At 40.5% G+C, this 25,510-nt stretch overlaps 1 protein-coding gene across 1 annotated transcript in view; it reads right to left on the minus strand.

Moving 5' to 3' along the window:
* Positions 1-25,510, minus strand: part of lrrc75a (leucine rich repeat containing 75A) — a 73,303-nt gene that overhangs the window by 7,815 nt on the left and 39,978 nt on the right. The window contains exon 3 of the mRNA XM_026192584.1: positions 20,455-20,567. Coding sequence (XP_026048369.1) covers positions 20,455-20,567 — 113 coding nt within the window. The remainder of the gene's footprint in view (positions 1-20,454; positions 20,568-25,510) is intronic.

A 25,510-nucleotide genomic window follows, 5' to 3' on the forward strand; every position in this document is an offset into this window, starting at 1 on the left:
AGCATGTCAGTGCAATTTCTTTCCTCAGTTACTAAGAAAATTGTAGGATTGTACAACACTTTAGCGATGTAGCAAACTAAATGTAGAAAAAGGTTGTTTTAGCAGCAGCTAAATCCTGACACAGAAGCCCAGCCACTGGAGTCTGTTTAAATCAAGCCACCATATTCTGGTATGCGTATTAATCCACTGCTGCAAATAGTCCCTAACATTGATGCTGGTATTTGTGTGAGTAACCTTTGCTAAAACCTACAGGAGCAGTTTTAGAAAATGGCAGTCTTAATAAGTTATATAATCACCAATCAAATGTGAATTAGTGATATTAAAGATTCAATAATGTTGGCGACATCACAGTGAGGTGCAAAGTTTCACTCAGATTTCCACTTGCACAGAAACCGCTCATTATACTGATACCGACTGCTGGCATGGGTGGAGAGCTGGACCGAAATAGATCCCTGAGGTGTTCCCTAAGGATCAATTTTTTTGATCCGATGACACATGACCTCTGAGGCTGCTGTCTGACGAATTTCAAATATCAGAATCTTTTACTGCTAAACCAGGATCAAAACTGAAACCGGCCTTAAAACTGTCAAAGTTTCATATTTTTATGCAGTGCTCCATCAGCTGCAGCTCCAACGGCAAATGCAGGTCCATGTCATAGTCCAGCACTGGTTTCATGGTGTTTCGGACTCCGTAACACTCTGGGTCTAGGATGAACTGAGCAGAGGTTTCTCCGCTCTTGGGTGGAGGGCTAGTGTTTCCGCCCTTCAGCCTGACCACCTGCATCTCATCACCGGCCAGCTTCAGCACCCAGTCTCTGCCAGGCTGCTTCTTCAGTGTTTCTCCATGTAATTTCGGTCTCTGCATAAGTGTGCAGGAACCAGCTCTCAAAGGGTCCTTCAGACTGGATGGATTGTTGTAACTGGCTAGCAATGACTTTTAATTGGTCAAAATAAGAGTCAAGTAAATCACTTGAGTATGGTGGTGGTCTTTCTGATGGGAAAAAAAAATGGTAATGCATATGACCAAATGTGGTTTGTACAGCAGTTAATATAACTGGAAGCTTGGCCATTTAAAAAACAAACACACAAAATAACTGTCTTTGGAAAGCGGTTAATGGAAAGGCCTAGGATTGCAGTAGCCTGTATAATGGCGCACGCAAGTACAAATTATTGTATTTTCTCACACCGTTTGTTGACAGTGAGAGAAAAATAGTCCACCTCTAGCTACTTACATATGTACTTTATAATTCCTTACAGGAAACAAACTTAGAAATAATGCAAATAGGGTGGAAAAAAACACCGCCAGGCTATTGTGGCCACCCCTCACAATCTGGGTATCAGACTTCCTCCCACATTGGCCCAAGAGGTTTGTGCGGAAACCCAGCTCAACGCAGCAGCCCATTTCCTCCTTTCTAAGTGAAAGTGTGCTAATTAGTTAACACAGCTGGTGCAGCAATGCCCTCAGCTCTCCATTACACGTGGTTTGAAACCGTTGATCTAATTGATAGAGCTCATAATCTCCTCCCATGCTCACTGCTCCACCCCAGCCCAGCTCTGTCTGTGCGGAATGTTTTTCTGCCCTGAACAGGAAACAGACAAACACACACAATTGTAGAAAACATTTATACACTTATCAGCCTGAGGGCTATCTTCAATCATAGCCCTCCGTCTGATGTGTCATCAGCTTGGACAAATGTTTCTGGACTACTTTCCCATGGTTTGCCGCCCTCCCCGGTTTAAAATAATAAATAGAACAGGCAAGCCTTGCAGTGTACCCAAAACAGATAAGATGCTGAGAGAGCTCATGATACATTTGGCTTCAGATCAGAATCCCACGCTTTAGAGAAAAAGACACCCCCCCCCCCGATCAAGCTGAGATCCCCTCTCCCCCAGATGAAAAACAAACAGGAAGATGGTAGGGTAGGTCATTTGAGGCATATAGACCAGAAATGTAGACTTTTGACAGTACTGCTTTGGAAGTATTATATTAGAGGGTCACAGCTACTGTTGTTTTGTTTATCAGAACACCAGTGGAGCACATTACAAAGACCTGTATTAACAAATGTAATTTAAATCATTTAATCTCAAGGTGCTTGTTGATAAAACACCAACAAGGTCATGTTCCTTTATGAACAGAGAGCTGGTGAGTGTGGGAAAGAAGAACTCCTTGTTCACAAGAAGACTCCACCAGCAGAGCCTGGATCAGCCACCCACATGACTGGTTGGGAGTGCGGAAAAAGAGAGCAAAGAAGTGCACAGAAAGTAAAAAGAGCCAAACTTGGACTAGGAAAACACACCTACAGTCTGCTTTGGAAATCTCATTGTGTTTCTTTTCTTTTTCTTTTCTTTCAAAAAGAGTGTACAAAATCTGAATAAAAGTAAAATAAGTAGTAGTTAATAACACTTTTATGGCCCTTGTCATAGTATGTCAGTCACATTGAGATAACAATAAAAGATTACTGTCAGTAATAGAATTATTTGGCTTGAACTTACAATATGATCCTTTAAATATCCTTACTGTAAACACAGTTAGCCAAAAGGTTCTTTCAGCTGCTCCTTTACTCAAAAGGGGTCACCACAGCTGGAAGCACCACGTCTTAATTTGACAGTTTTTACTTTTTTAACAGTCACCCTTCCTGATGCAACTTCTAAGCTTTTTGTCTATTTTTTTGCACCAGTGATCCTTCCCTTGTTGGGCAAATGTGCAAACCCCTACACTATTAAGCTAAGTTTAAATTTCACTCACAATCATAATATGAAACAATAACATGAAGTCTGACACTGCGGTGGTTCAATGGCTAACACTGTTGCCTAGCAGCAAGAAGCTTTGTATTTAACCTTCCTGTGGTGTGTCCAAACACATGCATGTTAGATTAGCTGGTGGTATGGTACATGGACTGCAGGTCAGAGTCAAGAGTACAGTCACATTACTGAAGTGCATCATTAAGCCCCCCCGTCCATCACTCCTATTGCAGACACCAGCCTTTTCCTCCTTTTCTTAGACTCAGGGCAGCCTGGTCACTACACTGACTCACTACACCTTCTTGTGGTGCAAACCAGTATTACAAAGAAATTACAGTCCAGACATGTTTTAAAATGTAGTTAATATCTCTGCAGCGCATCACATAGATGTTTCTGATATAAATGACAACTTCATGTCAGTTGTTTCTTCACATTATGTTGATAGTTTTAGTTAATTTTAAAAGCTTTAAACTATTTTCATTTACAGTACCTTTAATTCTTCTTATAGCTCTGTGGGGTGCTATTTGCCTTGAACACACTGTCATTCTTGAGTATGAGCTGGATGTGACCCGGTATGGCCTAACTGAATGTGAATATTATAATATGTTATAATCTAATCTATTATCCATGATCATATTTGGAGTTCCCAACGTTCCCATGCTGATAGAGGTTACACAGGTCATCGGACTAATTATAACACTGTATGTTACTCCTTCACTTTTCCCCTGATGTGTGGTCTGTATGGAAAAAAAACCCAAAACAGGGGCCTCATCATTGCCTGAATTTCATATCGCATCTCAGAAAGTGCCAGTTTTGTCCTGGCGCATCTTCAGTACGTCACTGTGGGGCTGCGTTTCACCTCCATCCCTGCACCATCCTCTTCGTGTCTGTCTCATTCTGACTGCATCTCTCGATACGATCTGTCCAGCTACATATATATCTCCGTAAACCCACATCACACACACACACACACAATCTTCTCTGCATGATCACTTCCGCTGAAAGATCTGAAACCACCCGCTTCTTTCCCAAAAAAGATTCACAAGGTGAAACTAGGTAAAGCTGTGGCATCCTCTTCAGACAGGAAATGTATATAAACCCAGCAGGGGAGGCTGGGATGTATACTATATTAGACAATGTTCTTAATACAGATTCAAATCCTGACCTTTTTTTTCTGCTCTACCTGCCTGCCTGTGTGTCTGTCCGCATCACAGATCATTTATCACCCCGTCAGCTGGTGTGTGTGCTCTGTGCTGTGACAGAGAAGGTGACGATCACAAACCCTCTTCGTTGGCTCCTGTGGAATGAGGCATAGAAGTTCTGAGTTCTGCTGTTACCTCACAATCGAGCAGAGAGAACTTTTGTGATATGTTCGTGTGAGACATTTCAAGAGTCGTTACTGACTCCTCTCCAGATGCCTAGATCTCTAGTTGTATCCAATCATTCTCCATCAGGAGCCGCATTTATGCAGAGCCACTTTCCAAGTAATCACTACAGCATTTGATTAGGATGATTTCAGCCAGAGAGAAGTGAGCTGGGGAAGTATGTATTATTAGACAAAACACTAAAACCACCTGATGCTGTGCAGGTCTGCCAAAACAGCTCTGAGCTGCCGCAGGACCCATGGGAGTTTTGCTTTGCAGTGATGTTTAGGTGGGCGCTAGGTGTCAAATCAAAGCCTTCAGTTTTCCAGCAGATCGCTGCGTTTCAGCATGATGATGGGTGTTATTCACATGTCACTGGTGTTAATATTGTGGCCGATCATCAATTTCTCATGAAACAGTGTGATGTCTGTTTTTCCATCTTATTCAGGTGACGCACACGCGTATCTCCCTGGTGTATGTGTTCAAGTAGCTGAATCACAAACACCCGGTGACTCATGTATAGCTCTCAGCTTCCTTGGATTCTTTCACCGATATTCAATGTTATATTTACATTTATATTTTTATGAAGTGAAGTGTCTTTTTTTTAAGTATTCTATGGACCATTTATGAATTAACACAGCAACTAGTAGCTGGAAAAACTGAACCGATATTTTTCACAAGTGTTTGGTCGGTGCTGTTGACCCATCCATCCACCCCAACATCTCTGTTGCTTCGACTTATCAACGTGGTCCTGACATTTATTCCATTCGAAGGCCCTGACACCATGAAACATGTAGCTTTAGACTGTAATAAGGCACTTTATGGGGTATTTGCAGTTTGAAAATTACTTTGAAAGCTGACTTGCAGCATAATCAGAAACTATTTGGAATTTTCTGCTTCATTTTCTTTCATATGTGAATCTGGACGTAATCAGCATGTTGAAACTAAAAATGTTTTCAGTTAAACAGCTGTTCTGTCTACAAAAATCACAAAACCATACCTATTCAATTTTTCAAAAGCAGCAGCTTTTTTAAATTTTAAATTTGTTTTGTGAGCAGCAAAACCACACAATTTATATTTACTCAACTATAAATTCACTGTAATTTACTGAAGCACATTTGCTAATTTCCACATTTATTCCAGTGTGTTTTGGAGTCTAATGATGAAGTCTGCACTCTGGTGAATCAATTTAAAGCCTCAGTTCTTAATTATGTTTTAGATATAATAAAATAAATTCACTATTTACTTATGCTAAATAAATAATTATGATCCAGTCCAATAGGACATCTAATTGAGAAGTTTGGGAAACAGACTGGCAACCAGTCCAGGGTGTTCCCTGCTTCCCACCCACTGTCTCCAAGGATAGCCTCTAGCTACAGTGTGATCTGAGGAAAAGTAGCTTTGAAAATTAGCCAATTATAAACTAAATAGGATTAATTGCCTATCGACACCTATTGGTCACAGGTCCTGTATGCGTTAGAAAATTGCCCTTTGTCTCCAGAGGATAGGTCAGCAGAATGGGCAATAGGCTTGACAGCCAATTTTTCCACATAGCAACTAAACAACAAGCAACTAAAGGGCACCAACAACTGCAAATACATACATGTATGTTTTTGTGGCCTCTCATGGCCAACTGCTGATTACTGCATCTTTAAGTGCCAGATACTCTGAGCTCTAATCAATTTTCACTCTAATAGGAAAAAAAAAGTTTGATATAATCAAAGATCAGAGATATTTTTTTTAGCCTAATAATGTCCAGAACAAACAGTGACTGCAGCAGATAGTTTCCATTCAGTGATGCATCTAGAAAATACACTGAGATCAACTGAAAGCAGCTCTGTACAAAGTGTCTTTATCTGTGCCGAGCAGTGGTGGGGCTCAGTGGGTAATACCATTATTCACACGGCTACAAGAGGTCATTGGTCCACTGCGAATAAATATGAGTCACAACAGATGACAGTGTTGTATCGTGCAGGAGGACAGGGCTGCAGAGGAAAAAAAGCAAAGCCTTAGTCCCGCTTTATCGGATTCCAGTGTACTTAAGTATGCATATTCAGCCATGCCAATGCCTTTATAGTGTGACTGCTGAGGCTTTATGTCACTGTTCAGCTGTCGGCTTTACTTCACAGACACAAACAGCAAAGGTTACATTTGAATTTCCTGGCATCACCACAATGCTTTATCTGACTGGGCTGATCATGTTTCCACCAGTATGTGCTTTGCAGACGAGAGTGGACAGACCCTTTGGCGCTTTTCTTTTCTGAAGCAACAAGAAGGTGCCGGGATGTAAGCGTTTTGGTTCATGACGCCATCTGGCCGCACAAATTCACTGTTTCTTCTGAGCCTTTTGAGAGCACATCATTAAAATGAGCCTGAATCACCTTTTCTCCTGGATCTCCTGCTCTTGCTGCATTGCCATTGGTTGTGTGCTCATCTCCTATATTTTTAGAAATGGGTGCTTCATTGTTTCCTCTTTTCTTTTCCGTGTGCTGCTAGCAGACATTGTAAAAGGCAGATCAGTCTCTGGGTGACCGTGCTGTACAATTTCAGAACCACAGAGGGCAAAGAGAATGATTCATAGGGCGAGTCGGGGGGGGGGGGGGGGGGGGGAAGATTAGGATTAAAGCGGAGAAAGGAAATAAATCCAAGTGCTTTTGAAGTGCTGAGATTAATTCTGAAACTTCATTATCTCCCGACTGTACGTTATAGCTGGCATTAATATTTCAGTGCTATTCTGATTAACAAATGGACGTTCAGATTCAAAAGATACATTTTTAAAGCATTTTTTTTCATACCCAAAGCAATCCAGCATACATGCACTAAAGTTTTTTAATAATCCAAATTTGCAATTACCTACTTCTTACAATTAAAGGAAAATGAGACAAAAGGGTTTAGGGGTAACTCCACCTGGTCATTACATTAGTGTGGATATTAAGGCCTTTATTAAGCTGTTACTTTACCTGATTCACTCAGTCTTGTATCTTGTTCCTCAGGATGATTTGCTGTCCAACTATAATAGCAGTCGTTGTCCAGCAGCTCAAATTTTAGAAAAGCAGATTTGAGAAGCACAGCTGAAATAGCATTTTTATGACATTAACAATATAACCACGAATCTTCCTCCACTATTGTTCAATTTTAGGCCAAGACCATAACAAATGCATCCGTATCTAATGAGAATTTGATGGTTTGATCCAGGAGTTGAAGCTGTATCACAACTACTTTCATACATATGTCAGGATGTTAGTGGGACAGTTTGAGCTCTTGATGGCGACTGACCCGGAGCCGCACCTAGCTGTGTGTCTGAGGTTAAACAGGATTATTTTATTATTTTCACATCACTGTATATTCAGTAACTGTGTGTGTTTTGAGCTAGGAGCACACTTGTTACCAAATGCAGTGGTCTGAAAAAAGAAAAAAAAAGGGCTGCAAATTCGCCCAGCAAAATTACGTGGTCGTGTGAATGGCTGCATTAAGAAAAGCTGACTCAGGCCAGATGTGATTCCTTTTTTTTGTGTGTGTGTCTCTCCCATTTGGTTCTTTAGCCATCAGATGTGATTCCTAAATATCACAACACACCTGATATCTGGTCTATAAAGTGTAGACCTGAGCTGGTACAAAAAGACTTACCCTGAGTCAGCGCCCATAAAAGTTGGCCCATAAAAGATCTAGCTGTAGACATTCATATGTATCTGGATAGATAACAGAGCAAGGCCAAAAAGTAAGCCAAAGCTGTGGTCATCCCTGAAGAATGAATACAACTCAAAAGTTCTTACACTGTATAAACACACTTAAGGCTTTAGCTACCTTAGCTTTTCTAAGTGAGTTAACCTGAAGTTAAACATTTCAAACTTGACTCACTAAATATGAGAAAAGACAGCATAAAAAATAGACTTGAAAAGTGAAGCTAATGTGGAAAGGCTTTACGCCTGCATACTTAATGGTCATCTTGATCTTCTATAGTCCGTTCCATAAATCAGTTTATGGCTCAGTCACTCATTGCAGGTCACGATTTAAAAAAAACAAAAACAAAAAACATATGTAGTCAATTTTTGTAAATTTGGGTCATTTTAAGTGTCAGAAGTGTAAAATATCCTTTGCCTCGTGACTTGTGATTAAGAAGTTGTCAACCAGTGAGCGTGCTGTTCACAGACAGATCCACCCCTCGCTCACCACATCTGCTTATGCAAATGCAACCAAGAAACCCAGCAAGGACTCTTTTTCTGAGAGAGGAGATTTAAACTATTTAAACTTAAAGCCAAGATCTACATGACAGTCATACGGCCGGTGGCCCTATATGCAACGGAATGCTGGCCAGCCACCAAGAAACACGAGCAGATCCTCAACGAGACAAAGATGCTCAGGTGGATGGAGCGCTTAACCCGCCTGGATCGTGTGACAAACGAAGATGTTCGAAAACGAGTCGGAGTTGCCACGATTGAAAAGAAGATGAGGGAAATGCGCCTACATTTTGGCACGTCATGCGCAGCGAGGAGGATTCGGTGTGAAGAACAGCCCTCCGACCGCGAGGAAGACCGAAAAATCGGTGGATGGACGCAATCACCGAAGATATGCACGCAGTGGATCTCACCCCAGAGGACACTCAAGACTGATCCAAATGGAGAAGACAGAGTCACGCAGCGGACCCCGTGCTGGGAAGAGGCGAGGAAAGAGGAGGAGGAGGAGATTTAAACTATGTTTAAAAAATACAAAAAAACCCCGCAATACAGTGCTCACTCTTTGCCTCCCTTATTCTGCTCATTTACAAGCATATAAAGACACTGTGATTTTTAAGGCCCTATTTTCACAAAAACTTATTTATAAAGAATAACAGAAGGAACAGTTACTACCAATAACACATGCTGCATCTTTATTTTTTGATCTTTATTGCATAAACCCATCCTCACTAGAGGGATAGAGACTATTTCAATTGACTGTTGCGCAGGTACTATTGTGGGAAACTGGAACCCCGTATCTCAACTGGTAACAAGGTTTTTCAGGCACTTCATGAATACTTTTGTAGGAGTCTCAGAGTGAGACAGAAGGGACTTCTGACATTTGTAACTTTGAAAACTTGACTAAAGAAAGGGAAAACACGCAAAAGCGTAGTATGGCCGTTCGTTTGGAGGAATGCTAGCAACTTGCTGCTTAGCATAGTGCCACATTAGCAGCTAAAGACACACACATTTCCCTCAGGAATTCATACTAGACCTTATTTAAGACTTTGTAAGACTCTGTTAACCTTCCTCTACAGTCACAGTCTTCATCACCAGCTCATCTATATAATGCTTTAAACAAAAGCAACATCGATGGAGCGTGAAAGGATACAAGCTGGCAAATCGATGACTTCCTACAGGTGGGAAAATGGGTTAGAAACAAGAACGGATATTTTCCAATAATTGCCTCTTCTCTGTCTGACAGGTGATTCTGTCAAGTCACGCTGGCCATTCGTCTTTATCATCTGCTCTTGCTGAGTGTACCTTCAAATATCAGAATGTCACATGTTTGCCACTCATTGTTCAGATTGGCTGAACAATGAATGAAGCTTTCTTAATTTTTTACATCTCCCCTGACATACAGAAATCTAAATATAAGCAATGGTAACACCCTCTCTGCCTGGTTTTGCCTCCTGGTGATGGGAAGCAGACGAAGGAGATATAGAGTCAAGAAAGGCCTGGGCGAGGCACAGACAACCTGAGTCAACACTCAGCTTCTCTCTGGGCTGGCTGTCAGAGCTCAGGTGGGAGGCAGCCTATAAATCTGTTGGCAGGGCAGCGACACCCAGCCAGTCAGCAGGCGGCAGACACATGGCTGGCAGAGAGACCGGTACAGAGACAGACGGACAGAAAGGAGAAGACTGAGGAAAAATAGATGGCAAGACAAGGTACAGGGCGTGCCACTGTCTGAGGTTGTGTGTGTGTGTGTGTGTGTGTGTGTGTGTGTGTGTGTGTGTGTGTGTGTGTGTGTGTGTGTGTGTGCGCGTGCGTGCGTGCGTGCGTGCGTGTGTGTGCAGGCAGGTTAGTGTGTGTTTCCATGGCAAAGAGTGCTGTGGTCAAGCAAAACCTCTGCAAGACCTCATTATTTCCCTTCCAACATCATGAAAAACAAACGAGCCATTTGGAAAAAACACAACAAAGGACACAAGGGAGACAAGACAGAAAGAAACTCAGATCTACGTTCAGTTGGTTGGCATACAGGAAGTTGTTTACACGCTGGTTACTGTAACTAGTCAGTGTCTTGCCAGGTAAAGTTTTATGACTAGCTGCTTCTAAATCACTGTGGGATCCACACAGTCCATATGACTGCAGTGCAGTAAGTATCCAGATGCTAGTTTTACTAGCAGTGACTTTAATCCTCTAAGTCTAACTAACACATTCTGAAAGTGTGCAATTTGTATTGGTAGAATTTGTGTCTTTCTGAGAAACACTGTGATTGCAATTTCTTCAGCTAATAAGAGTACGTTGCCAAAAATGAGGTGCTCAAACAATCCCTTTCATATATAGTTGCATAGTGTTTGCAGCCTGCCTGGATCCAGTCAAGGCTGCAAGTCAGAAACTTAACACCACAACTCCACTAAGGCATGACAGTAGATTGTTATTTTAAATTTTTGATTATGAGCTCTAGGTGTTGTGGTATGGAGGTATATGAAATGAAATATGGATATAGTACCAATATTTTAACACGTCCTGTAACTGTTGTTTTTATGCTTTCGTACAGCTGTGATTACAGATTCTGACCCACTCCATACATTTGTATTTTAAGTTTAATCAGTTTGATAAAAAGAAAAAAATACAACACAATAAAAATGTAATACAGCAAAAATAAGTTATGCTATTTGTATATGTGCAGTACTTTGTGAACCCTGGTTTATTTAAATTACTTTAAAAATGAAGGCTGCATGGTATGGACATATGGCACAAATGCCCAGCATAAATTACTCATGTTAAATTGCACAATTATCGGCATCCTGCAGAGCTCCCCAGATAACACCATTTCAGATTAGCAGGTAAGCTAAAGGATGAAGAGCAGCCAGTGTGGTCCATGTTCTGCTATCCTCTATGCTGTTGCATGCTGGGGGAGCAGGCTGAGGGTTGCAGACGCCAATAGACTCAATAAACTGATCCGTAAGGCCAGTAATGTTGTAAGGATAAGATAAGATAAGATAAGATAAGATAAGATAAGATAAGATAAGATAAGATAAGATAAGATAAGATAAGATAAGATAAGATAAGATAAGATAAGATAAGATAAGATAAGATAACCTTTATTAGTCCTGGATGGATGGAGCTGGATTCCCTTAATGTGGTGTCGAATGTTGTCCGAGATAAAGACAATTTTGGATAATACCTCCCACCCACTCCATGACATGCTGGCTAGCCACAGGAGCACGTTCAGTGAGAGACTGAGATTACCAAAAAGCACCACTGAATGACACAGGAAATCATTACTGCCCGTGGCCATCTCCCTGTACAACTCCTCCATCTAATACACTGTAAACACTACAATAGTTACACCCTTTTTGCTCATGCTCTTTCTACTCTGTATTATTCCTGCCAACATTCTTGATATTTATTATTGAGTGATTTGTATATATTGTTCTATTTCTTAAATTTCTTAAATCTGTAACATATTGTATTATTAAATAGTCTAGTCTGTTTCTGTTACCTGTTATTTATACTGGAGCAACTGTAACCTACATAATTTCCTTAGGGATTAATAAAGTACGCTGATTCTGATGCTGATTAATAATTAAAACAACATTTTTAGATCTAACAGTATTTTATGTCATTCTTATGGCATATCTACTCCAAGGCTCTTCTTCTGCATGCACATTTTCAGGAGCTGAAATCAGCGGAGGACCATCGGTTTAAAAAAACTATCTACAATGTCCATCAGAGTCTAGCAAAGCAACCTGTAAGTGAATCACAACAATATGACTAATAGCTTTATGACGACGTTTTTCTTTTCCAAATAACCAACAGATATCATGACAACACTGCTCTCAATGATACTATCTCATGAAGTTTGACATTTTGGCGCACTGATGGGAAAAAAACAAGACAAAAAACAAAACTAACCTGTGTGTTACACATATTGTACTAACAGCACTCTCAGACACTATACAGTATTATCTAAAAGATTACTGTGTTTTAACCTAATACCCTAACTGATGCAGTTAGAAATGAGCAAACATATTACAGTATGAGGAAATGACTTTGGCCATGTCCACACTAATACGTTTTCATTTGAAAATGCATCTTTTTCTCTCAGTTTTGGCCTTCCGTCCACACTAAGATAGCAGAGGACGTTACACAACAGTTGTTTTGTTTGCTCTCAATTTTGACAGCCCTATTAAAGATTAATATTAGTTTGTACAATTCTCTTCCGCTTTTGCAACTTTGTACTTTTGTGTTACTCACAGCAACAACTCCACCTCATTGTTAGTCCATTTAATAAACTCTGTGCTTTTCCTCAACATTTTGCCGCGACGTTTCAAAGAGCCGGAAAGTAAATAAACGGCAGACAGAAATGAGGCAGGTTGAATCGGTTTGTGTTTTATGCATGCACAGTATTAGAACATAAGCGTTTTTGGCCGTTTCAATGTGGACGCACATGAAACGGTCGTGAAAACGACTGAAAATGATAGTGTGGACGTGGAGCGTTTTCAGACAAAAACACCGTTTTCAAATGTATCCGGGCTAGTGTGGACACAGCTTTCGTGTATGGCATTTAAATTTGACACCAGAGGTCTGTGTTCATTTTCTGTTCCACTTATTTTATTTTACCGAGAGAGGTTAATTTACCCATAATTTAACGTATGTTTACTACTAGTAGTTATGAAGGCCAAAATTAAAAAGCAAACAAACAAGATTTCATTGACAGAATGAAGTAGCTGTGTTAGTAATCTGGCCTAAAGCTCTTAATGTTTAGTGATGATATTTGTGGCGAGTGCGAGCTGTTGAGTTTTTCTTTTCTGTCTCCTGGCTGATTCTTCCCACCCAGAGCACAACTTCAACCAAACACAGCTGACAGGCATGTGAAGATGCCTCTTTTTGAGGCATGATGTCTTGTGGCTAAAAAAGTAAGCAGACCCCGAGAATATACGCTGTCACACTGTTTACCTCACAGTTTTCTCTGCGGGGGTTCAAACCTCAGAGTAAAGCAGAGAGGATGTCTGCTGGCTGCTCCGCACATTCAGCTGTGCAGCTGCCTCGTTTCAGACCACTGAGAGGACTTACTGAGGACACTGAAAGGAGCTGTTGTTAAGCAGCCAGACCGCTAACAGTAAGCCTTCACAACTATTCTCGATGAATAGACAATAAAAAAAGTGCCAGCCGTGATTTACATTTTATATGCAGTCATTCTGTATAGCAGCAATGACTGCTGAAGTGTCTTTAACTACTGTCATCTCACAGAAAATTCTAATCAGCTCGGATAAACAGAGCTGCAAGGAGTGCTGTGCAATACAGCAAGTTTGGTACCGATCCGATGTCAAGTAAATACAGGGTCAGATACAAACACTGACACCAATCTAGGAGTCTAATAACTTTTATGATATTTCATCTGAAAGAAAAAACTACTTTTCAATCCAAGAGGAAGAAGTAGTTTTCTTGGAGGCTCACCAGCTTTTCAAAGTTTCCTTTACGTATGAAAAACGCTCGGCTTTACAGGTTAGACGTGTGAAAGAGTTAGTCACTTCTGAGTCATGATGTTGGCTGCTCCTATGTGTTTAACATTAGGTGGAGATTATATCAAGTATTCTGAAAATTTTAAAATTGCTTCAGAAATGATTAAAAATGTCATCTGTAAACAGACATTAAAAAGCATGTTTACAGCCTGATCAAAGCACAGCTTTAGTATCTATAGCTCAGGGCTGCACAATCCATTGAATTTTGATTCTAATCACAGTTTCGAGCTTCCCATAAGTTAAATTAACACAATCAAGACAAAAAGCAAATCAAGCGCTTCCTAAATCAGTGCCTGATCATGTGGAATATCATCCACTGTTTGAAAATACTTTACATTTACGTAATGTTAACCAAGGTCAAATTCCAGGCAATGTTGTAGAGTTTTGCCTGCGTCAGAGAGCATCACAGCTAACTTAATCAACCGTCTGAAAACACATCACAAACTGCAGCATAACCAACGCATGAAGAGCAAGAAAAACAAAGCAATGCTTATGTGAATTATCCAACATGAACTCAGATGCCCATAAAAAGTGGTTCTGTACAATTCATGCATATGCATCCAGCTCACAAAGACAATCACCAATCAATCACGTTCCATTTAGCCAGAGATATGTGCCCAATAAACATGGAGAGTAACAGAGGATTCAGGGAAACAGTCAGCGTGATGGACAAAAGATATGTTGTTCCCTCGTGCAATTGTTTTTCCAGTGTTTACAAAACGTCACAGGGGAAAAGGACGGGAATCTCACAGCCGTTGAGTGCTACGAGTTTTATTCACATCCATCATGCAGGTACAATGGATGGATATTTTGGCTTCAAGGAGATGATCTAAGGTCAGGTGACCTCACATTATTTGTCTGCAGAGATAAAACACGATTGCTTGAAAAGTTTAGAATGAATTGTTTTTGCTTTTTTTTTTTTTTTAGGTGATATTGATAATATAGCATTATTATCACCTTTAACATCTGTCCTGTTCGGCAGTTGTAACAAGCAGCAGTCACGGTCTGAGTGTTTTGTTGTGCCAAATTTATTTGCTTTCCCAGGAGGAGCACTATGGACTTTTGATGGAGGTTAGCGCTCTCGGAGTTCTTCAGATTTTCTTTATGTTTTTCTTTTTATCTCCTTTCGATGCGCTGAATTTAGGCAAATAAGAAGGACTGATTTTTTTTCTCAATGCAAAGATTTGTGCATTAGTAGGAAAGTCGCACCACGTGGATGTGAAAGCAGTGTTTATGTGACTTGTGATTTGAAATTGGAGGCAAGTTTTCTTCATGGACAGGTGTGCAGACATGGGCAGCTGTAGCTGAACTCTGCCTGCTGCACAGTGAGTTAACTGATGTATAACTCATCCCTCTGGAGTCAGGAGGCTGTTTAATGGCTTAACCATACAGCAGACACAGAAGCAGAGTAAAAGTCTGTACCTCTGTTTTAGTGGTCACAAACCATGGGCTATACCCAGATAGACAGTACAGGAAACACACATGGCCAAACCACAAGGTAAGGCAAGAGACTAAAATAAGTCCCATACCCCATCCAAAAAGAAAGAAATTGGAAAAACCTTACGAGGATAAAGTGAAAACAGAGAAGAAAATTGGTAGCAGGTCATAAATAGGAAAATGAAGTTTGGCAAAATTCTGAGATTGTCTGACAAAGGAACAAAGGAAAACATGGCTGCTATTGTACTGGGTGAGCAATTAACTGACTGGAAACAGTCGCAACAGAAAATTGGTGTGAAAAATAAAACAGGGAATGATTATGGAGTCCATGTGGTTTGTTTGACAGATATCTGTCTAGATTCACCGATCTGTAATTCTCATGGTGTCAGTGCGTTACACGGGTAAGGTGTAATTCATAATTTAAAGATACTCCAAGTGTAGAGAGTTTTAACCATCTCTTCACTAAGAAAATACTAAAGCTCAGCTTAGCTTACTTCTAAACTTTGCACAAAAAGTGAGGACAGTTGTGTCCCTAAATGATGCCACGATGCATCTGTGGGTTCAGCAGCAAAGTTGAGTATATGGGTTGCTTGCCAAAGCTCTGCAAATGCCAAACAATCAACACAACCACATTGGCTGACTTTCAACAAATGTTGGTTGAAGAATGGGATGAGTGTGAAGCTGGTGACCAGCATGAGGAGGAGGTGCCAAGGCCGTTGTGGCATGTTGTATGGCACTTCCACATGCTACTGAGACTTGCTGAGAGTTGTTCGTGGGTACAACCTACATACTCAGAACTCTATCATTACATGTTCTACCTGAAAGATTCAGACAATACACTGGCAAAGCATACCACACCCACACCCTAACTCATTAACAGCCAATTGCTGTAGGAATTTAAAACATGTAAGAATTCAGTTTTAGGAAATTCACTAAAAAGAGTTTCAGTTGCATAGCTGTCCTTTTAACTGGACACCTGAGTAAAAGCACAAGCTGACCAGGGTTTTTACACAGCTGGAAACAGCTGCTGCATGGATCATACACAGAGACACAGGTGTTCTTCAGCACCATCAGAATTAACAGCCCGGTCTGAGAACAAAATTTCACAGAAATCTGTTTGTGTTCATGAACAACATTTTGTTATGTTTTTTTCCACGGCATATATATATATATATATATATATATATATATATATATATATATATATATATATATATATATATCTATATCTATATATATATATATATATATATATATATATATAGATATAGATATATAGATATAGATATATAGATATAGATATATAGATATAGATATATATATCTTCCTAAAAGGTTCACATTCAGATGTTTTAATCCACATCAACACCAAGGCTAGATTCTGTAATGTCATCAGATATCACAATAGATGTTTTTCTTTTGAGCCATAATCCAATCCAGTGTTGATTAGATTACAACTGACCACCTGGACCAATATTAATGTCCCCTTCTCTAGAGATTTAAATTCAAATGAGTCTTTAAGAGACAATCCTCCCAGTTGTCACCCAAGAACTGTTTTTTGGTTCCTGACATAAAATGGAGCTTAGAATGGAATTAGTATGGAGATGTATTGTGTGTCTGTGTGTGTTTGTGAGGGAGGGAGGGAGGGAGGGAGGGGGCAAGCTTTGTGGTCTGTACAAATGGATGACTCAATCTCTGCCCTTGCCCTGAGCCTCAGTGTAAATGGACCCTGCCTCTCCTCTGGCTAATCACTCCGACTGGAGTTCATGACAGCCTTAAGTGCCGACTGCACCGCTGTGTTATTAAATCCAATCCACCAGTCAGGAATTATTTAGGGTGATTACCAAGTTTATTTTAATTTTCATCTTCAGCTATCACTTGGTTGCATTAAAGCGGAGGCACAGTGACTTTTGGGCTCGCTCAGATAAAAGGAGAGCAACATATCATTTTAGCTGACCGTGAAGGCAATGACACACATAGACACACTCACTCCTGAAGACACTCACCAAGGGTTCAATCTTATGGCCATATTGAATTACGTCTCTCCACTCCTGTGGTGCAAACTGCTTGGTAGAGGAGGTGACACCTTGCATTTATGCTAACAGCCGAAGAGAAGAGATTGCAATTTCCTGCTGATTCTCCTTTCTCACAGCAGTGGGGATCCTTTCTGCTAAACCACCCCACTACAACGCCAGTCTTCCACCATCTGCTCCCACCAGGCTACATTTTATAGCAAGTCTCAATTTAGGTTGTGCAACATGACAGAGAGATTAGCTTTGCAGCTGAAGGGCTAAAGTACAGAGACACACAACTTTCCAAGTTTTTAGGATAAAAAAACCCAATTCAATGATACAATGATGGATACAAATATGATTATAGAGTAACTTTTTAGTCATCCATCTACCTTCTACTGCTTTGCAGATCCAGGCCATGGGAGCTGCAGTCTAAAGACTGGCCTCTGCCTTCTCGGCCACCCCCTGGTACAACAATGTTGACTGAGATAAAGTAAGCAAAGGGCTAAATAGCAAACCGAACATGGTTACAGGTCACAGGATAAAATTTATTACTGATTAAATCTCCCTTAAATGCTATACAAACATTCAGACATCACTGCAGTTGAGACGCCTCAGCACAATGCTGCTTCTTTTCCCTCTCTGGGAGTTGAGGTGTTAGCCTTTAAGGATGTTGTGGGCTGAAATGAGAGAGGCCTTGAGTAGTCTGAGTGCTCTAAAGACAACATATGCCCCGAGGTTCTAACAAGCCCTTGCCTATAGAGGCAACTCTTTTTGGGCGCTTCGGCTGCAGGCTCATCCTGTAGGTCACTACCAACACTTTGAGGTTACAGGTAAAGGTAGGAAATTGATAGCTTGACCTTGAAACTCAGCTTTCTTTTTACTGCAATGAAATGCTACATCATCCACATTACTGCTACGATTCATCTGTCAGTCTCTTGTGTCACTCTCCCCCGACTCATGAGCAAGACCCTGAGATACCCTGAGGTCCGTCACTTGAGGGAGGGACTTATTTCCACACTTTCCCAGCATCTGAACTATGTGACAGTGTTAGAAGTCAGTTTGTTTGTCCAAGCACACAGAGGATTTTTCAAGGTCAAATCCTGGTTGTCCTACTAAAGGATTCTGAGGGCACAGCTGGAACATTCATAAACTAGATCACACTCAGGGTGGCTGGAGGTGATCACGCTTTCAGAAATCCATCACTTTGATTATCTGAAATATGGAAAAGAAAACCATAAAGAATACAGAATTCCATTCAACATTTATTTTTTCAGTAAATTTTGGAACAAAAACCGACCTGAAACATCAGGTTTACATAGTGCAGCTTACTAAAAGTGGTAAGATGCCAAAATTAGAGAAAGTTCCAGAAGCTGAGGCTGCTGCGATGTTCCAAATCTGCCAAGAGCTCCCAGTGGCGGCAACAATTTGTTGACCTGATTCATAAAATGAAAAAACAACCTACAGTACATCTGTCAGCATATAACTGATGTGGTCATACACTTGGTTACATGCACTTCTTAGTTAAATCTGCAGTTATCAAGCTCAGCTCTCTTTTTTAATGTATGCTTTTCATTGTTTAATTGTAACCTCTGCTGTCTCTCTCTGTCCTTTTATGGTCGTGGTCGGGCCTGATGACACATGACCTGATATCCCAGTGTTGGTCCAACATCATCATAACTTTGGTCGAGGATCAAGATTGCAACTGACCAATGTGATGTTAACAGTTAACATTAGCCAAGAAGTTAGCTAATACTTTAAAAAAATTATTACTAGAAAACCAACATGAGTAACCTAAATTTGGCTAACAGCAAACCTAAGTTGATAAAAAATATTTATTATGATGTATAAATGAATAAAGAAAACACTTGAAATGCCGATTATTTCTTCCAGAAGAAATTTTTATATTCCTACATTCCTGCAAAGCTATGACATCACAACAATGTTGATCCTGAAAAAGCACATTATGATGCTGCAGGGATATCAGATACGTCAGCTGCCGACAGTCATTTAACACAGCTCTGTGTGTAACACAGCTCTGTGTTAAATGAATATTGGCAGGCTCTATAAAATTTACAGAGATTGTATTTATTAAAGTGGAGTGTAGAGAGGAGCTGAGAAGGGACAATTCAAGTAAAAAAAATATTAACTGAGTTGACGATTCAACAATAAAATAGTGACACGTCGCGACACAGCCAGAGGTTCAAAGGAAAGAGTTGTTGGAGTATTCCTTACAGCTCTTAAGGTTTAGATTCAGAAGATTCTAGCCTTTGACTTGGACTCCTATATAAACCAAGTGAGACTCACCAGACATTTAAGAAAGTTCTAGATACTCCCTTTACCCTTCAAAACCAGAGGATTCAAATATCCTTTTTTCCACATATGCAGCAGTGCACCCTAAACACCTGTAAACAGGCTTTGATTTATTAAAACAGTCCACAACAGGATTTAGCCTTTAATTTCCTTCTTTGACGCATTTTTGCTGATGTTTAACTGCACTTTGCAGATCAAGTATCACTACATGTTGTGCACCAGAGAGCAGAGAAGTATATATATGCTTTGTATACAGTACATGAATTACCTTGAGTGTTTCATATATAGCACATTTACTGAGAAACTGCTGTGGTAATGCAGGACCCAGCTTATATTGGAAATTTCATTTCGAGAATTGCTTTAGAGAATTTAATCTTTAATGGCTGTACTGGAGCTGAGCCAAAGAAGCATATGGATTAGTAGTTTATACTTGGTGTTGATAACTGATTTGCATATTGTGTAACACTGCAGTGTAAATACAGACTTTCCACATGATGCAGGTGCAATGAAGAAGAGTGGTGAGAAAGCTAAGTGCTGAAATGCAAAGGGAATCAAATAAATTACTAGACATACAGACTCGTAAAGCAATATTTCCAATTTTAACTGGGACTGAAAGTCAGAAAAACAATACACAAAAACACAGCTCAGGAATTATGTATGAATAAAAACAATGGTCTTCTGACAGCCACAGGGAAGCCGACAGGCTAAAGTGAGTCAGTGAAGGTGACACGGAGAGGAAAGATTTCATCTCCAACTGTGTTTGTGAGAGAGTGAAAAAATAAAGAGACACAGACATCACAGAGCTTTTCTTTGGCATCCAAAGGGGCAGCAGATGATGACACACTGGTGACACACTAGGATGTTAACAAAAACAGAGATACATGCTGTACGACACACACTCACCAGGCCTGAGGTTTCCTCTTGAGCAGGCCCTGTCTCCTCCATCGAGAGTGGGGGCTGAGATGGTAGGTCAGCTGACGACAAACCTTTTCCATCGCCCCAAGAGAGTCTCCCTCCTATTGAACACACACAGACAGAGGCACAAAATATCAGCTTAATTACAGACGGCAGCCAGAAAATAAGAAAAAAATTTCTTTGTAGCTTTATTTTCACAGACATCAGTTCTATTGGTATTTACATGCCCAGCCAATGACAAAAATTAAGAACGAGCTAGCAAGTCAGCATACCAGAGGAGACAGCTAACGGCATATTTATGTTTAAAGTGTAGTTTTTGCACCTTCTTGTTTGTGTGTATAGTATATTGTTGAAATTGTACTTTTCACTGCTCCTTGCATAATTTGTTTTACATATTTCCGAGGTGCTTTTTAAACCAAGCTTTGTAAAACAGCTTAGGCTAGAAAGACAGCCTGCATTATCAACATGTAGAAAATGCAAAACTGTTAGCTGATATAGCATCATAACTCCTTTAATTTCTCCTTAAAATATCCTCCTGTTGGTTTAAATGAGAAATTACTTTAAACAAAGCAGCCCCAATAGAATAAGTGATTTTATAATGGTTACATCCATCGTTTATATCAGGGGTCCCCAACTCCAGGCCTCGAGGGCAGATGTCCTGCAGTTTTTAGATGTGTCCTTGATCCAACACAGCTAATTCAAATGGCTAAATTACTTCCTCAACATGTCTTGCAGTTCTCCAGAGGCCTGGTAATGAACTAATCATTTGATTCAGGTGTGTAGACCCAGGGTGAGATCTAAAACCTGCAGGACACTGGCCCTCAAGGCCTGGAGTTGGAGTCCCCTGGTTTATATACAGTTTTTGAGTTCTAACATTTCTTTGTCTGCTGGTTGTGAGATCGTGTCAGTGATACAGTGTAATGATTTTGTGGTGAAGCAGATTTAACACTGTGATTAGTCACTTACTGGTTGAATAAACATAGAAAATAGGTTATACTGTCTACATACAAGATTAGAGATAAATATATTATAATATTAATCTCTGGCTCTCTTCCACAGCACGTCTTTTATCCTGTCTTCCTTTTCTTACACCAACCGGTCGCTGAACCTGGTTCTGCTGGAGGTTTCTTCCTGTTAAAAGGGAGTTTTTCCTTCTCACTGTTACCAAAGTGCTTGCTCATAGTGGTCATATGATTGTTGGGGTTCTCTCTATGTACTATTGTAGGGTCTACCTTACAATATAAAGTGCCTTGAGGTGATTTGGCGCTGTATAAATAAAATTGAATTGAATTGAATACAAGATGTATACATTTCATACCACTGGAAAAAAATGCTCTCACGTTAGAATATTTACAGTGGGGCAAAAAAGTATTTAGTCAGCCACCGATTGTGCAAGTTCCACCACCTAAAATGATGACAGAGGTCAGTAATTTGCACCAGAGGTACACTTCAACTGTGAGAGACAGAATGTGAAAAAAAAATCCATGAATTCACATGGTAGGATTTGTAAAGAATTTATTCGTAAATCAGGGTGGAAAATAAGTATTTGGTCAATAACAAAAATACAACTCAATACTTTGTAACATAACCTTTGTTGGCAATAACAGAGGTCAAACGTTTACTATAGGTCTTTACCAGGTTTGCACACACAGTAGCTGGTATTTTGGCCCATTCCTCCATGCAGATCTTCTCGAGAGCAGTGATGTTTTGGGGCTGTCGCCGAGCAACACGGACTTTCAACTCCCGCCACAGATTTTCTATGGGGTTGAGGTCTGGAGACTGGCTAGGCCACTCCAGGACTTTCAAATGCTTCTTACGGAGCCACTCCTTTGTTGCCCGGGCGGTGTGTTTTGGATCATTGCCATGTTGGAAGACCCAGCCTCGTTTCATCTTCAAAGTTCTCACTGATGGAAGGAGGTTTTGGCTCAAAATCTCACGATACATGGCCCCATTCATTCTGTCCTTAACACGGATCAGTCGTCCTGTCCCCTTGGCAGAAAAACAGCCCCATAGCATGATGTTTCCACCCCCATGCTTCACAGTAGGTATGGTGTTCTTGGGATGCAACTCAGTATTCTTCTTCCTCCAAACACGACGAGTTGAGTTTATACCAAAAAGTTCTACTTTGGTTTCATCTGACCACATGACATTCTCCCAATCCTCTGCTGTATCATCCATGTGCTCTCTGGCAAACTTCAGACGGGCCTGGACATGCACTGGCTTCAGCAGCGGAACACGTCTGGCACTGCGGGATTTGATTCCCTGCCGTTGTAGTGTGTTACTGATGGTGACCTTTGTTACTTTGGTCCCAGCTCTCTGCAGGTCATTCACCAGGTCCCCCCGTGTGGTTCTGGGATCTTTGCTCACCGTTCTCATGATCATTTTGACCCCACGGGATGAGATCTTGCGTGGAGCCCCAGATCGTGGGAGATTATCAGTGGTCTTGTATGTCTTCCATTTTCTGATGATTGCTCCCACAGTTGATTTTTTCACACCAAGCTGCTTGCCTATTGTAGATTCACTCTTCCCAGTCTGGTGCAGGTCTACAATACTTTTCCTGGTGTCCTTCGAAAGCTCTTTGGTCTTGGCCATGGCGGAGTTTGGAGTCTGACTGTTTGAAGCTGTGGACGGGTGTCTTTTATACAGATGATGAGTTCAAACAGGTGCCATTCATACAGGTAACGAGTGGGGGACAGAAAAGCTTCTTACAGAAGACGTTACAGGTCTGTGAGAGCCAGAGATTTTCCTTGTTTGAGATGACCAAATACTTATTTTCCACCCTGATTTACGAATAAATTCTTTACTAATCCTACCATGTGGATTCATGGATTTTTTTTTCACATTCTGTCTCTCACAGTTGAAGTGTACCTCTGGTGCAAATTACTGACCTCTGTCATCATTTTAAGTGGGGGAACTTGCACAATCGGTGGCTGACTAAATACTTTTTTGCCCCACTGTATTTGTGATTTAACATTGCATCAGCCTGTAACAATTTCTGTATCTGTGCTGTCTTTGAGGTACCCTGATACCAGAGTGGTATCAGATACAAACATCTAGACCCACACTATCACTGGTGGCCTTTTTTGCCATCACTGGATTTTGCTAGAAAAACAAGTTGTGATATATTTCACAAACAATTCACATGCAGTGTAGAGTAATTGGAAGCATAAGATATTTAATGCTGCATTGATATGGCATCAGATAAAGAGTGTTACCAAAAAACAAAGCAATAGCTATCGATCTATCGTGGTTAACAACATTCCTGTTAATTTCCTGCATTCTTTTGTCAACAGGTCTTTACAGGTTAGTATAATAGACCTTATATAGGAGTTGATTTAGTTTCTGGGTCTAAAAAGCGAAGGCAATGTGGAAGTGCCTTAAATCTGGATACCATTTAATGACCTGCAGGGGTTGACACATCCGCTGCCGAAGAGCTTCAGGTGTATAGAAGTGAAAACAACCCTCGGGCTCCATGCTCTGTGACCTCTGCAAACATTTCCTTGATGATCTTATGGGAGTCTTGAAGAGGATAAATCAGGGTTTGCTCATAAGCTAATGATTTATTAATCACAAGTTTGACAATGTATATGCAGTGTCCCTCGCTTTCTCAGTCAGATCCATTTTTCATCATGTCTGGTTTCAAAATGCCAAGATAGCAGCAAAGTACTCAGGTTTAAGCTTCACAACTGGATTCACTAACCAATGGATGTCACAAAGGTTATGTCCTTGTTTAATATACTGTCCATGTTTGGGAGAGCCAGGTCTTGGGGAATTCTATACAATAGTACATTGCCAGCAATTTATGCTTAGTATGTCAAAGGAAAGAAATATATAACCCTTTGCTAACAAAGGACAAGAGGCCTGTTGGTGACTGTACATGTTTCTTCCCTGACCACAACCATAACATTTGATATCCCAGTGTCGGTGTTCTTCCCACATCATCATAATAATATTCGTCCAGGATCATTATTGCAAGTGACAAATGACATCTGATAATCCAGTTAGCATTAGGCAAGAACAAACAATAAACAAATCAACATAGGTAAATTGGGCTAACAGCAAACTTATTGTAAAATTAATAGAGAAAGCATTTGAAATGATTACCTCTGTCCCAAAAGAGAGTTTTATATAAACAAAGGCCCATTTTTCTTTTCCCCCCACATTACAAAGCCATGACATCACAACAACATGATTGGTCAGTTGCAGTGTTGATTCTAGACCAACACAGGTTACCAGTTCCACCTACACACCAGCCACCTAGCAAATCAAAATCTGAATTTCAGTTGTGTCTCATTTGCAGGAGCTCACAAGGATTTTAGGTTGCCAAGAAGCGGCCGAATGGTCCCTCAGCCAGTGTGGCTTTAATAGGCCTCTCTATAATGTATGAGCATCAGTCATCACTTATGAAGCTATTCCACATATGAACTCAAGTGATACATATGCATGTACATTTCAAACTATGCAACAAGTATATGATTTTGATGTCAGTTACGGGTGTTGCTAAGTTGACATGAGGAACAGAGAGGAAATGTCACGTCTGACATGGCATCACCACAGAATAAAAGAGGGCAGTGAGGTGCTACAGCAGCCAACAGGAACTGATATAATTCAAGGATACAAGGACCACTGGAGCAAAGAATTACTAAACACACCTTCTGTCAAGTTTCTGATATGACAGGACACGCACAGACACACACACAAGTCTGGGGACTAGAACTCTACAGGGTGTACTGATTGGCTGCCCATAATCAAACCATTTGGTGCGCTGCATCACAATCACATTGTGTCATTAAGTCTGAGTGTCTGAATTGCACCTTTACATTCAGTGTGGCACTCTAAAAATGTTTTTTGATGAAACAGAAAAATGTCATGTACCAAGCATGTTCATGACTTTCTTACAATGGTACAGTCCTCCCAGGGCCTTGGATGAGTGACATGTAAAATTACATCTGTTGCTTGTGACGCAAAATAATGGTGACTCATAAATATAAATATAATCCCAGAGATGGCTTCTTAGTTTGTATCATAGAAACTAGGAAGCAAT

The sequence above is a fragment of the Astatotilapia calliptera genome, chromosome 14 (assembly GCF_900246225.1).
Source record: "Astatotilapia calliptera chromosome 14, fAstCal1.2, whole genome shotgun sequence".
Taxonomy (NCBI): Eukaryota; Metazoa; Chordata; class Actinopteri; order Cichliformes; family Cichlidae; genus Astatotilapia; species Astatotilapia calliptera.